Source organism: Orbicella franksi, chromosome 12, assembly GCF_964199315.1.
Source record: "Orbicella franksi chromosome 12, jaOrbFran1.1, whole genome shotgun sequence".
NCBI classification, from domain to species: Eukaryota; Metazoa; Cnidaria; class Anthozoa; order Scleractinia; family Merulinidae; genus Orbicella; species Orbicella franksi.
In genome coordinates, this window is record NC_138156.1 from 5,886,262 (window position 1) to 5,901,132 (window position 14,871).

Here is a 14,871-nt window from a genome sequence, read left to right on the forward strand (position 1 = left end):
GTTTGCTTGCAAAGCCAACTTGATTTAGTAGATATTTGGAGAATTAAAAACCCAGACGTTAAAAGTTTCACATGGAGTAAAAAATCTCCTCGAATTTTTTGTCGCCTGGATTATTGGCTAATCTCGAACAACTTAAATGATTCTGTACAACTGACGGATATAATTCCAGCTATAAGAACCGATCACGACGCGATCTGTCTAGAATTTTGCGGAGAACCATATAACGAGTGTAGAGGACCAAATTACTGGAAGATGAATTGCTCTTTGTTAGATGATGAAGAATATGTCAACAGTATTACTGAAATGATCCCAATGTGGATTACGGAAGGACGGGAAGAACTTTCTGATGATCGATGTGTGTGGGATTGGATCAAATATAACATAAGAGCCCACGCTATCCGTTACTCCAAAAGAAGATCAAAGCAAAGAAATGAAACGGAAACAAAACTCCAAAATAAACTTAATGTAGCGAAAGAAGCTGCTGAAACCAACCCTAGCGACAACAATGCAACCCTGTTGGATGCAGCTCAGAAACAATTAGAATCATTTTACGAAGAGAAAACAAAAGGAATTATTGTGCGTGCACGCGCCAGATGGCACGAACAAGGCGAGAAGAGTACAAAATATTTCTTAAACTTAGAAAAAAGAAATCACGTTAAGAAACACATACGAAAACTGCATATAAACGGGGCAATCAAAACGGATCCATTCTGTATACTAAACGAAGTAGAACAATTCTACTGTGATTTGTACAAGACTTATAATATTCTTCCGGACATTGAACTTAAAATTGATTCCTTTTAAATGATTTAAATATTCCTACATTAACTGAAGAGCAAAAAAAATCATGTGAAGGTAAAATCTCTTCGGAGGAATGTTTACGTCTTCTCGATACTTTTCAAGACAACAAAACTCCAGGGAACGATGGAATTCCGATCGAGTTCTACAAAAAATTTTGGCCTTTAATCAGCGATTGCTTTATTAGATGTGTTAATGATTGTTTCGAAAAAGGAGAGATGTCCCAATCTCAAAAGCAAGCGTTTATCACACTTATAGAAAAAAGAGGTAAAGATCGTTCTCTCATTGAAAATTGGCGCCCAATTTCTCTTGTTAACGTGGACGCGAAAATTATGTCTAAGGTAATAGCCTCGAGAATTAAAAATGTCTTACCTTATATCATTCACCATAATCAAACAGGGTATATTAAAGATCGTTTTATCGGCGAAACCATTCGCTCCATCTATGATATTATGGATTCGACTGTTAAAGAAAACATCCCTGGTTTAATGATTTTCATTGATTTTCAAAAGGCATTCGATAGTATTGAATGGGATTTCCTTTTTAAATGCCTTGAAGCTTTTAATTTTGGTTCCGACTTTCTCCGCTGGGTAAAACTGTTCTACAAAAACATACAAAGCTGCATAATTAACAACGGCATGATTTCAAAACCTTTTAAACTTGAACGAGGCGTTAGACAGGGAGATCCACTTTCTCCTTATCTTTTCATTGTAGCTGTAGAAACGTTAGCAATTGCCATTCGTCAAAATCCAGCTATAAAGGGTATCTCTATTGGCAAGGAAGAGACAAAACTATTACAATACGCTGATGACACAACAGCAATGCTCGCCAACACTAGCTCGGCCAAAGTACTATTTCAAGTATTAGACCTTTTTAGGAATATCTCAGGCCTCAAGATCAATAACACAAAAACCGAGGGTATGTGGATTGGTTCATCAAAAGGAAACAAAGCACAACCGTTTGGCATTAAATGGCCTAACGAGCCAATTAAAGCACTAGGGGTGTACTTCACGTACGACCCAAAACTATTAAAAGAAAAGAATTTCATTGAACGTTTGGATAGTATTAAAAAACTTATCAACATCTGGTCCTCTAGAGGATTATCTGTGTACGGCAAGGTTACAATCATCAAATCATTTCTTATTCCAAAGTTTGTTTATGTCTGCTCGGTACTGCCTACACCTAAAGAATTAGTGAAAGAATTGAATCAACTGTTATTCAAATTTTTATGGAATGGGACGGATAAGGTCACTCGAGTTTCGGCTATAAATAAATACGAGGAAGGTGGTTTAAAAATGATTGATATAAATTGCATGATTAAGTCTTTAAGGCTGGCATGGATAAAACGTATATTTGATGACAACAACGGAACATGGAAATCACATCTAAAACACTTGCTGGATCCTATGGGAGGGTTTTTCTTTTTAAATTGTAACTATGATATAAAGGATTACAACATCTTCCCTCAGTTCTACAGTGAAATGCTCTCATGGTGGTCGGAGTTTCGTGATTCCTTTGCCTCTCAACGAGATTGGCAAAATATTATTTGGAATAATAAGGAAATTCGTATCGAAAAAAGACCAGTCTTCTACAAAAAGTATTTTGAGGCGGGAGTGATTCGTATCCAAGACCTACATTTTGATTTAACTATAAATGACGCACTCAGCCACTGGTCTGACAAGATAGCCAATATTAGTTATTTGCAATGGGCTGGCCTTCGCCATTCTAGACCGTCCTTTTTAAAGAATATCATTTCCTGTCCATCTTTAGCTCCTCCATCCTTCTTTATTGACGACAACATCTTCGACGTCAGAAAAAAGAAATCAAAAGACTATTACTCACTTCTTGTTCGCAAAATAGCTCAATTGCCTAATATCATAAACAAACTGCAGAACGATTTTAACTTTTCTATCGATCAGCTGAGACAAATCTTCAGTCTGCCACACTCTGTTGTTCTTGAGTCTTATGTGAAAGGATTTCAATTCAAAGTGCTCAACTCTATTGTGTACACTAATTCAAAATTACACAAAATAGGCTTTAGAACAGACGATCTATGTTCATTTTGCAAGGCAGAACCGGAAACTTTATACCACCTACTTTATCATTGCTCCTTTGTTAAACGATTCTGGAGTGAGTTTCAAGGTTACTGGCACCAAATCTCAAATCAGCAGGTTCATCTTTCCCTCCAAGATGTTTTATTTGGAATATTATCCAAACCATGCCCTTTACTCAACTTACTGAACTATTTTATAATCATTGGTAAACTACTTATATGGGACTGCAGAAGATGCCAAATTCAACCCACAATTCAAGGATTTCGTACTAAAATTGCCATCAAATATGAAACGGAAAGTAAGATCAAAAAGAAAGATTATTTTTAAAAAAAGTGGGTACTAATCCCAAATTTATTTATGTCTTATTTCATTTTTTTTGTTAATCACGTAGATGGCGTTATTTATTATTTGAACTTTTTGAACAGCATGACAACTGTAACTGTTTTTTTTTTGTTTTTTTTTTGTTTTTGTTTTTTTTTCTCTTTTTCTTTCTTCTTTTTGCATTTTTAAAAGCACAAAGCTAATTAAAATATTCTCCCTTCTGTTGTATCTCTTAATTTTCAAGCTTTGTAGTATTGTTAGTATTAATTTTTGTGAGCAATGTAATCGCGTTTGTATATTTCATGTGAATAATCTATTAGTAAATAATCTCGGTACTGTTAGTTAATATATAAGTGTGTTCCTCATCATTGTATATTGTAGAGTTGTTATCGTAAGCTAATTATATATTTATTTTTGATTGTAAGTTAATTGTAGATATTTTATTCTTCTGTAAGTAACTTTAATGTAAGTAACGTATGTCATTGGTAAATAAAAAAAAAATAAAAAAATAAAAAAATAAAAAAAGATGCGTTCCCAGAAATTGTTTTCTTGTGGTTCATTCATCGGCAGTTTTATGGATAAATTACTAAATGTATCTACACATCATTCAAACTAAGTTTTAGAACTTGGTTCTATTTAGAACAGCGCAAGTTAATATCTCACCATTTTTTAACTTTAAATTTTGCAGGAACACCTTGCTCATGTTGAAAGCACCCAGAGCAGGTTGACAAGGCGGCTTCAAGCAGTGACGTCTTTCAATAGACCTACCCTCGCACTCCTCCCCACCGTACCTGGGTGGGGGATCTGTACAGGTTCTCTCGCGTTTCCGGTACGAATCAGATCCACACGTCTTGGAGCACTCGGACCAGTCACTCCACGGTGAGAAGTGGCCGTCGACTTGAAGGGAATAAAAATAAAAAAACGGAGCAATTAGCTTAAGGTCTCGCAATACAAATCTTGCCGTCGCCATGTGCGAGCTATATCTGTTACATGTAATCTTAGTTTAACCAAGAGATTATTAAGGTAAGAGAGTGAATCCCACATATAGACCTTATACCCAAGGTAATCCCTCTTAAGTTATTTTTAGACATTGTACCCAGTTCTTCTGTGGATGTTACTCGCGCGTTGCGTCGATGTTTTCGTGGAGCCGATAGGTTCATATTTCGTTTCGTTTCGTTTCAAGTAAACGAAAACCTCCAACTCTGTGAGGACGTATTCTTTGATATTTTGATTACAAGCAAAGGAGCTTCGGCTCTCGCTATGTTTTAATACATTTCGCAATTTTAATAGGAGTTTAAATAAGAGACGGATGTCCCATGCACAGACAATGACAACTGAATGAACGGCGAAGAAATGTTTAGACAAACGAGTGCAAAGCAAACGAACGCCCAAACACAAGCTAGGTAACCGATCAAGTAGATGGTGCAGGCAGACGCTCGCCGCCCAAGCAGCAAAAGGCAGTATAAGCTGCAACGGCAACAACGCCAAAGACAGCATCGATTAAAAAACGACTTAGTATTCAACCTACGAATCTCGCGAGAATTTAGATTCATTTAGTTTGTCTATACTGTCAGAAATATCCCAAACAGAATATGTAAGATATCGTCAAAATTCGAAAGAGAAATTTTAAAAATTGACCTCCTACCTCACGTTCTCTCGAATATGCAGAATGAGGCCATTTTACGTTCTTGGTTTGTAAGGAACGGCAAAGAAATGAACGAATAATTATAAGGCACACTTACAAAGCTATTGTACTCGTTGCCGTTGCCGTTGAAGTTTGCTTATTTTAAAAACTCCCTTAAACCGAATAAACGGCAAAATAATGAACAGCTAAACAAGCACAAAACAAACGAAAGCCCAGCCGAACAAAAACACGGCTGAGAGTGCCGAAAACATCTCCGCTATGAAACGTCTTTTGAAAATCAAAATATATGAAATGACTTTCCCGCCATTTCCTCCCCGGTAGTTTCGAGAAAGTCGCTTGGGCTGTCCACGCATCGCGCGAGTAACATCCTCGGAAGAACTGGGTACCATGTCTAAAAACAACTTAAGAGGGATTACCAGGAGGATTACCTTGATAATCTCTTGGTTCGACTCATTTTTTCTGTTGTGTATAAAATTGCCTTAAACTGGGGTAACCTCAGACTAACAGTTTTAGCAAAGTAGAGAAACATTAAATAGATAACAATAAACTAAGAAGAAACAAGCCAGGGTGTTTTCGAATGGACCCGATTGACGTATAATAAGTGCTATGTTTTTCTAATAAAAATAAAAAGCGTTCACTTTTTGAGTACTCACTTACTTATCTATTTATCTAGCTCACCTGGGCATCTTCGTATCCGGCAGTGCTTCGTTTGTACTTTTGGTCCTACGCAGGCGTTGTCGATTCCTACTGCATTGAAGGCACTAAAGCACGAACGCGATCGTGTTTTAATTCCGCGTCCACATGAGGCACTGCAGTGCGTCCAATCGCTCCATGGTGTGAATCCGACGTCGTTGTCTCCTTGCACGTGAATGGTTTTACCACCGTTCTCGTATGTCTCCTGTTGTTCTCCTTGTGGCATGGAACCCATTCCTGGCTTCAGAAACTGCAAGGCAGACATTAGCTGCCGAGACGGAAAATCAAGAGCTTCCGGTGCGCTGTTGGTAAACTGACGAAGGATTGGCATTCTTTGGAAACGAAACACGTTCGGTGCGTTGGACATTTGTCTCACGTTTCCTTGCTGCGGCATGTTGAGTAATGATTGTATAGACGGCATATGCGCCATTTCTTGGTCAATGTTCGCGAGTCCACTGTAACCTGCAATGGATCTTGCAGTGTTGCTCGTGTCGGGTGCTGTACTTGGAAGACGGTTTGACATTTCCTCAATAACAGGTGTTGCCGATAACGTTTTAAAGATAATTTGTTTGTTATTTTTTGATGCTTCCAGTGCTGGTATGCCTGCATACAAGTGGAGGATCATTTAAGAACCTTTTTGTTATTTACTTGCCTTAAAGAGATTAACTACAGCGCCTGTTTGGGTACTTGGGATTCAATACAAAGATGCCTGCAATGTTCACAACATTTTCAGCTCATAGTTGACAGGATAAACAAGGATTATCAAAAATACGGGACGCGTCACTGAGGTTTTCAACATAAGTGATTTTGCGCTTAGTCTACCATATTTACAGTCACGCTAAGCTCAATTTCTCAGAATTGTACTGGCTACCGTCGAGAAATGATGCCAAAAACAGATGGCATGAAGTTGTTTTCAATGATATTCCTTCGCGGCAGCTTTCAATCCAATAGATCACTTTAGATATGTTACAATCTAGCTTGATATTGGACCTAGAGGACACAAACAAAAGAAATGAATAAACATGTTCATTCAATTTCCTTTGTTTGTGTCCTCAAGGCCTCGCTGACAAGCTTAATTTTAATATATCGAAAACAATCTATTGCTGGAACATGATTATGGCCTACATGGCAAGCTCCAGCAATCATCTTTTATAGAAATATTTAATCTTGATTCGGGATCTTTGAGTGACTTTATAACAAGAGGAGGTGTGAAGGGATCGGATATCTTGAAAATTTCATATTAAAAATGACAACCTCTAGGTAAGCAAACAAGATCAAAAGAAGTATACCGTTACGAGAAGCTTACAATTGTAGACACTGAAATGTTATGGCATGCGCAACTTGAAAACTCTACAGCATTGATTTCTGAACGGCATCTTGAAGGACTGGCAATTTCTCATGCCAGGAGAAATAAGAGTTAAACGCCTGACGAAGTTAATAGAATTGTGACGCAATTGCGAAACTCTTCAAACTAAATGTGGGACGCACAACGTAGGGGAAGAATTTTTTCATTACTTGTTTGGTCAATAAAACGTAAACGCAGAGCATAAGTGGTTGAGGGGAAAACCTTTTTAATTTGGATTTTAACTAAAGCTGAAAATAGATGATATCATTAGCTGTTATCACAGTTATCAGCAGTTTGACATACAAACGAGGCAAAAAGGTCAATACTGCTTTGTATTGACCCATTCGCATCGTTTGTACGCTTTTTCAAACAGAAGAATATTTGACCACAGACTCGAGTGCAATAGAAGCTATTAATGGTTGATCTGAGTTGTGCTTTCATTGAGTATCACTTCATGAAAACCTTGAGCCAATAATCTGATTGTTATATATAGAGGCTCTATTCATCCATACTCGAAGTTTCTCTTTTTTTTTTCTTCGCCAGTTAATAAATAGATAACACTCATTTAAGCTTGTTTTCTCCATTTGACTGTCTCTCTCTACGCTACTCTAAAGTATTTACCAGGTCTATGGGGACATTCCTTTGGTTTACAATATTCAACTTCAAATCTCCACCCGGCGCAGTCGTTGCCTCCAAAAGTTGGAGGAGGGTTGGTGCATAGACGCATACGCATGCGCACTGCCTTTGGACCACAAGACTCTGAACATGCAGACCACTCTGTCCATTGAGTAAAGCCACCATTCACTAAGACAAGAATTGTTTAAATAATAGTCTTTTAATGGCAAATCCGCCTGAAAATCTTACATCTTAAAGTTGGTAACCTCAAACTGAAAATTTAGTTAGAGTGTCGGAAGGATCGCGCCAATATGTATGAGGAAATTGAAGTTATCCAAAGTCTGCTTTTGTAACCTGTTCAAAAAGTTATCTTTTATGTGCTATAAGCCATTGAGTTTTCAAACATTTAGCTCAAGGAACTTTCTATGGTTACACCGATTTTCCTCCCAGTTCTGGACTGTAAAAGAGTTAGCGGAGCGGACAGTGTTAAGCGACCTTACAAAACTGCTCACAATACCTAAAAATATAATGGCACAACTTTGTCACTTTGAATCACCAACTCGATTGATTGGTTAGTTGACAAACTTTGTATGGCTCTTTGCTAGGTCATCTAACCTGGACAGTTTTTTGCAACATCACAGGGTACTGTCTGGTGGTTCCATCCGGGACATTTGACAATAGCGTCGAATGGCGAGCTCTTGTTGCAGTAGAGTGAGCGTGTCTTCATGCTGCCATTGCCGCACGACTTAGTACACTTGGACCACGCACTCCACCCTGCTTCTTCTGAAAGTAAACACGCCTTGTGTCACAAATGAGAACCAACAGATTATAGAACATGCATTGCCTTGATGTACCATCGGACATGCAATGTAAGTTAAATACGCCGAGTTTAAAAGGAAGGTCCCGGATCACGAAACAGCGTGTATGGGGCTTTATATTGCCCCTGAAATGAACCGAATGTCAACTTCACGAAACAAATCCAGAAAGAAAGCTTTATCTATTGATGGTTTTTTCACCATCTTTTGGAATTTTTCTGATGGGTTTTCTTTAATCACTCAAAATGTTATACATTTTGGGTTAAAGATGGCATGACACTCGTTCCGCCACTCTCCCAACCGTCACATAGAGCGTTTGGGTTTGTTAGTTATAATTACGATACTGAGGTTGAAGGGTAGGAAAATTAATCTCTCTCAAATTATTTTTGACATGATACCTTGTTCTCCCACGGATAATGTTACTACGCGCGTTGTGTGGATATGTTTTGCTGGAGGATGAAAATGTGTGTAAAGCCGGTTGGACCGTCCACTTGAGCGAAATCGGGTCACAGGATTGGCTTTTTCTCGACCCTTGAAAGATATTGGAAGCCCGCAGGGGTCTAAAAATAGCTTGAGAGGGAGTACCTTAGGGAAATTTCCACGGTGGAGTAACTCTCCTATACCATTCATCCTCTATTGGTATTTTTTACGATATATGATGTATAGCACTTCTTACCCTCATCACCGCTCACAACAATATTTATCTCTTTTTCTTTTGAACCAGGATCTGAAACGTCTGCTATAGTTTCGATCGTACCTTCCTTCTTCACAACTGGTTTGCCTTCGATTGACCTTTTAAGGATTTCTGAAGATGACTTGAAAAGACTCTCTACGTCTTTTTCATCGTCGCTATCCATCTTTTCCAGCTCTTTTAAATCTCTCTGATCGCCATTGTTTGCAGTTCGTAAAATCGATGCGAGCTGAGATTGAGCATCAGACCCAAAATTTCCTAAATCTTTATAATCGGAACTCAGTACTTTCCCCTCTGGCGTCAAATCGCGAAATACACTTTCATTGATTGTAGATGATGTCCATTTTTCATTTCCACCGTTTCCACGTTTTCCATTGGCGTCGTCTTCATCGTTGCTTTTGGAATTCTGCATGAAAGCCCTTAGTTTTTCTTGGGAATTTGCAAGAGATTCCCTGGGACTGCCATCTTTTGATTTGTGTTCTGCTTCCTGACGCAGCGAACTCTGCGAAATAGCTCTTCGGGAACCGATCAGGTCTTCAGGCTGGCGGATTGTCTTAAATCCCTGTTTATCCAAATCCTGTAGCGCATCCACGTAGGTCAAATCCTGTTCGCTTTCTTGACTCAAGGCGTGCGACAACTGTCCCTCAAAGTCAGGGCTTCGAAAAGTGCCGTCACTGAACTCTGTCTTCCAATCACTTACATCCCTCTTCTTTGCCAACTTGGTTACTTTGGAATGCCTTTCTTTTGCGGGTCTTGAATTCCTCTTGATTCCAATCTCGTCACCAGCACTTTGAAACATGTTTTTCATTCTGTTTATGTCATGCTTTTGTACAGCGTTTACGTACTGCAAATCACCTTCGCTTTCTTTGCGCAATGTTTCGAGTAACAATCCTTGAGCTAGGTCGTTTTTGACGTCATCAAGCGGAATCACATCACCATTTAGAATTTTATTGCCTTTCTTTACAACAGAAATGTTCAAATTGATATCTTTGAATTGATCACCATCGGGAGCCTCGCTTTTCTTGTGAAGCTTATCTGTTCTAGTTTCTATATTTTCATCGTCTGTGAGTCGTCCTTGACTGTATTTCCGAGAACCCGTGAGATGTCTTAAGGTCTTGTCCAACACCTGGTTATATAATGAACGTTCAAAAGCATAAGCAGGATCCCTCTCATCAAATGGAAACGTTTCCATCCCTTTAGCATGTCTTTGTTGTCCTTCGAAATCTCTCATGATGACATTTGAGATATCTTCCTGAGCCTTTGGACTAAGGCCACGTATCTGATCTAAATCGCTGTTTAGCACGTCAGTTGAAGACTCCCAAGACTCTAAATCTCTCTTGGTGTTCAAGCCATGGTTAATTTTCTTGTGTTTATGAAACTTTTGGAAAGACTTATGAGGCAATAGCTTGGCGTGCTTCCTTTTGTGTGATACTGTATGGGCTCTTCGACTTGTTTCTCTCGCTTTGTGGTTCAGCTTTCGCTGCTTCAATATCGCATCGACAATCCTTTTCATGGAAGCGTCTGACTTTCCCTGCTCTTCATCCGTCCTTGTATTGTAATACTCTTTAGTTGCAGGTGCTCCCTTCTGAACACTGCCATGTTCTGCGATAGCGCCTAAACTTTGCGGTCTGTGAGCCAAATGTTTTTCAAGCTCTTTCATTTCATTTGCAGTAAGTCCAAATATGACCGAAGTTGGACTTATTTCAGACTCTCGAGTCCCTGGTTGATCCCTTGATTTTGTTGGTTTGTTCCTAACGGCAAAATGCTTGGACGACGTCTTGATATATTTCAACTTCGATAAATTACTGAGCGCACTTGATGAGGATGATGAATTGGTAGTTGCTTTCCGATGTGTCTTCCTGCCATGGTTTGTTTTCTCTATGTGTATCAGCTGTTTCTTTTGCGGACGCACCGTTGCTGCCAGAAAAGGATTCGCTCCTTGTGGTGCCACATCGTTTGTTAAGTCACCTCCGGTCATTAACTCCGTTCGATCATTCTCCTCATCTAGTGGTTGATACATAAAGGTCTTTGGTTGGTTCAAGTTAAATGCGTTTTGAAAACCCTCGAGATGACTTATTGGGGCAAGATCCACAGCTGAAATATCTGAAACAGTTTTTGGACTTAGAACCATCTGACCTCCATCAGATCGCATTTTTGTGGCATCCCAATAGCTGAAGTCGTTACTATACGGAGAAGTACGCGTTCCCAAACTTGCAACTTCTTCACTGGAAAAAGGGTGTGAAGTATCAGAGTGGGGACGATGTTGAAATGCACTGTTTCCGTGTTGGTCAGAGCTCGGAGCTACCTTGTCCTCATTGAAAACTGAAGCCATGATTTGAGAGTTTGCTCTATTTTCTTTATTTATCAAATTTTTATTTCCTGCAAATGATTCTGCCAGTTCAGCTTTGGCAAAAGGATCACCCAAAATTTGACCCGAAATGTAGCTCGCTTCACTATTGCCGTCTCTCGACATAGTGCTGTTAAGGCTGGGTAAAAGTTCTCCCACGATGTGCCCGGCGTCGTTTATTTGGCGCTCAATATAACTAGCTTCTTGAGCGTCTTCATCTTGTAACTGCTGTTGACCTCCATACGGACCATCGGAATCGGAAAACCCTTCCTTCGCCACTGGATCATTCATGAGATTCAGCTGCAGGTATTTTGTCTCATCAGGATCCAAACTAGTGAAGTTGCTGTAAAGAAAAGGCGCATCTATGACCCGATCTGCAGATGCTTCTGAAACTGTTCCTTTAGCAGGAGGTGCCAAATTTGAGCTGCTTTGAACTCTTTGTTCTTCACGAATTCCTGCCCATCTTGTTGAACTCAATTTATTGGTTGTCAGAATTGGCTTGTTATCAAATAAGTATTCTTTAGTAAGACCTTCGAATTGTGTTGGGATTTCTTTGTTGGAAATGAATCCAACGGGTGTCAGACCTGGTTTACTGCCAAAGACTTGTTGACCGCTGGTTTTCATGTCGTTCCCACCTGCAAGTCGTTCGCCGCTTTTAGAGACAAAATTAGGCTGATTGTTACCCCTTCCTATTACGTTATTAAAAGGTCTCTTCATTACCTCCAGTTGGCCTCCTTCTTTGGCGCTTACACTGTCCTGGACATTATGAATCGTAATGTTCAAGTTATCCTGTCTAGCAGGCACTGGTGTTTTATTGGATAATTCATGTCCAAATCTTGGTGTTTCGTGGACAGAAGGTGACAAAGTTCTATTACTGACTGCCATTGCGTATGCTGATTCTTTCGTTTGGTTTAACAACGGTGGACTACCAGCCGTTCTGTTAGTAGCCTTTGTTTTGGACTCAGTTTTTAGCATGGCCTCTACTGCACGTGCTGGACCATTTATTTGATTTAACATCAGTTTTTTGTCAGCACTTGCCCTGCTTGGCTTTTTGCTTGGCGCATCCTTAAGTCCCTGCTCTACTGCATGTACTGTTTCCTTCATTTGAGTGATCGCCATTGAACTATCAGCATTTTCATAACTGGGTTTTGTTTTGGACTGAGCTTGTACTCTCTCTTCAGTCAGGTTAGACAAGCTTTTTAATGATTCAGTGATCCTTCTGGGGTCATAGTCTATGGACGAAGCGTTTTCTGATTTCCTCTCGAGTTCAAGCTGAGATATTTTATTACTTTCTTTAACGAGAGCTTGTGCAATCGCGTTGGCCCAAACATCTTTAATTATTGGATGTTTTGCTAGTTCCACTGAAACGAACTTGGATCCTTTTTCACCCAGACGCTCTACAACGTTTTCTACAAGGTTTGGAAGCTGGCTGTTTAAACCTTGTGACGAATTAGTGAGTCCAGCTTCTTCAGATACCACTGACTGATTCGAAATCTCGGGAGTCATTTCACTTGGGTACAATGTAGGCGTCGTAGTATCGAGTGTTTTATTAAAATACGGGTTCACTTCGTTTGGATCCTGCCATGAGGCAGAGCCGCTATCCATTTCTAAATCAGGATCATCAGAGGAATTGTTTGAAGTCATCTTGACTTCATGTAAACCTTTGTGGTCTTCTTCGATCGCCGATTGATTACCAGTTTCACCTTTTTCGAAGTCACTGTAAGTATCATCACTGTTCATACTAACAGTTTCTCCATTTTGATGTGATTGTAATACCTGATGCGGATTAAATCTTCCTTGGTTTAACACATACGATACTTTGGCCAGAGGATCGTTTAATAGTTGTTGCCGTACCCGTACACTCATTAATTTATCTTCTCTTCCAAGAGATGTATGTTCCTCGTCACTGACAGAACTTGCTGTCTGTCCTTTACTTTGATATATAAACGTGCCGTTATTATTAGCAATCGCTTGTTCCATGGGACCAGTGAGGATCTCGCTTCCCGAAGGATCCTTCTCTGTATGAGATCCAGACATCTCTGCGTCTTGGTTTTCTAATAACCCATAAAGTTTCTCTGTAAGTCTTGAAGGCGATAAGACCTCCTCTTCAGACTTAAGGCCATCTTCTTCATTCCCTCCTTCCGTTGAAACAAAGTTTGAAGCGTCGTAATTGTTTGACATATTGTCTTCCAAAACTGCACCCGCGGCATCATCATCATCATTATCATCATCTTTTCTCCCTTTTACGAGCCTTGAGTCAGAAACCGGCTTTGTTTCCTTGCTGCTATTTTTCTGATCGTTTTTGTCACCTATCTTTCCACCAACCAAAGTTATTAAGGGCGTTCCTACTGTTATACCTGTTAAAAGCGTTTCAGACATATATTTTATCTGCTTGCAACGTTCGACTTGAGACATTAAGAAGGCATATAAGAAAACATGCTGGTGTCTCTAATGGATTGACTGCCAGACAGACTGACTGACTGACCGACTAACACACGGACGGAAGGACGGACTGGCTGACTGACTGACTGACTGACTGGTTGATTGATTAATTGGTTGAAGCTAATCTCAATGGTTCAGTAAATAAGGAAAAGGCGTACTATTTAATAAAAGTACTCTACGAACCGTTGATATCACAGCCATACAGCTCCAAACTAACTTACCAACATCATCTCTCCTAGTAGGTACAACATATGGTGTTTGAACTAAAACCAAAATCCAACCAAGGATGAGGAATTCTGCCCAGTTCATTGTTATTGATCTATCAATTCCATTACATTCTGCCAAAAAATAAATCATAGTATCATAAAACGTTGAACCTATCTCTGACATATTTAGTTCAGAGATGAGATTCAGTGATTCAGTCTTACCTCAGAAACAATACCCAAACGATCCACGAGTGATCATTTTATGGCGAAATAGGAAATACCTTTGATTTCGTTTCGCGACAAAAGGAAATTTGACCTCGCACGTCATTTTGGTTCTCAAGAAAAAAAATTTAAAGACATCTTCTGCGACCAATACGAAGCCAACCGTTAGTTTGTTGTGATTTGTAAGTTCTCCCTTCTGAAGAGTTGTTCAATAGGCTGAAGCAAAAACAAAAAAAAACACGGCGAATTACCCTTTTTTACGGTCAGTTATTAAGTGGATATCGAACTTGAAAAAGATAGAATCAAAGCTTCAATCCACCATTCCTTTTATCGTCTATAACGAAGGAAGACAAACCGACAAGATTTTCATTTGAACATTCAATGGTATCCCACTCAGAGCATTACAGAAGACTGCAAACCACCCAGTTTAATCACTGCAGGAGATAAATACCGTGAAAGTGTGGTACAATCAATCCTACTCAGAAAAGGTGTTAGATAACTGTTTTGTAACAGTTGTCCACTTTTCCCTTGTTTGACCCTTTCTCATTGTCCCTAAGCAGAGATGTTCGTTGTGTTGGGCTAAACGAGTCAGACAATTTACAGAAATATTCTTACAGGTGCCCAAGTGACTGTAGCGTGAACAAACTCCATCTTGATGAACTAAATACATATTGGTA

The 14,871-nt window shown here is 39.4% G+C and overlaps 1 protein-coding gene across 1 annotated transcript in view; it reads right to left on the reverse strand.

Moving 5' to 3' along the window:
* Positions 1-14,219, reverse strand: part of LOC145462846 (uncharacterized) — a 32,311-nt gene extending 18,092 nt beyond the window's left edge. Inside the window, exons 1-6 of the mRNA XM_081446469.1 lie at positions 13,988-14,219; positions 8,963-13,681; positions 8,087-8,254; positions 7,478-7,660; positions 5,497-6,114; positions 3,837-4,070 (exon numbers count right to left, since the gene is read on the reverse strand). Of these exons, the coding sequence (XP_081302595.1) occupies positions 3,837-4,070; positions 5,497-6,114; positions 7,478-7,660; positions 8,087-8,254; positions 8,963-13,681; positions 13,988-14,156 (6,091 nt within the window). The 5' untranslated portion in view covers positions 14,157-14,219. The remainder of the gene's footprint in view (positions 1-3,836; positions 4,071-5,496; positions 6,115-7,477; positions 7,661-8,086; positions 8,255-8,962; positions 13,682-13,987) is intronic.
* Between the last annotated feature and the right edge of the window lie 652 nt (positions 14,220-14,871).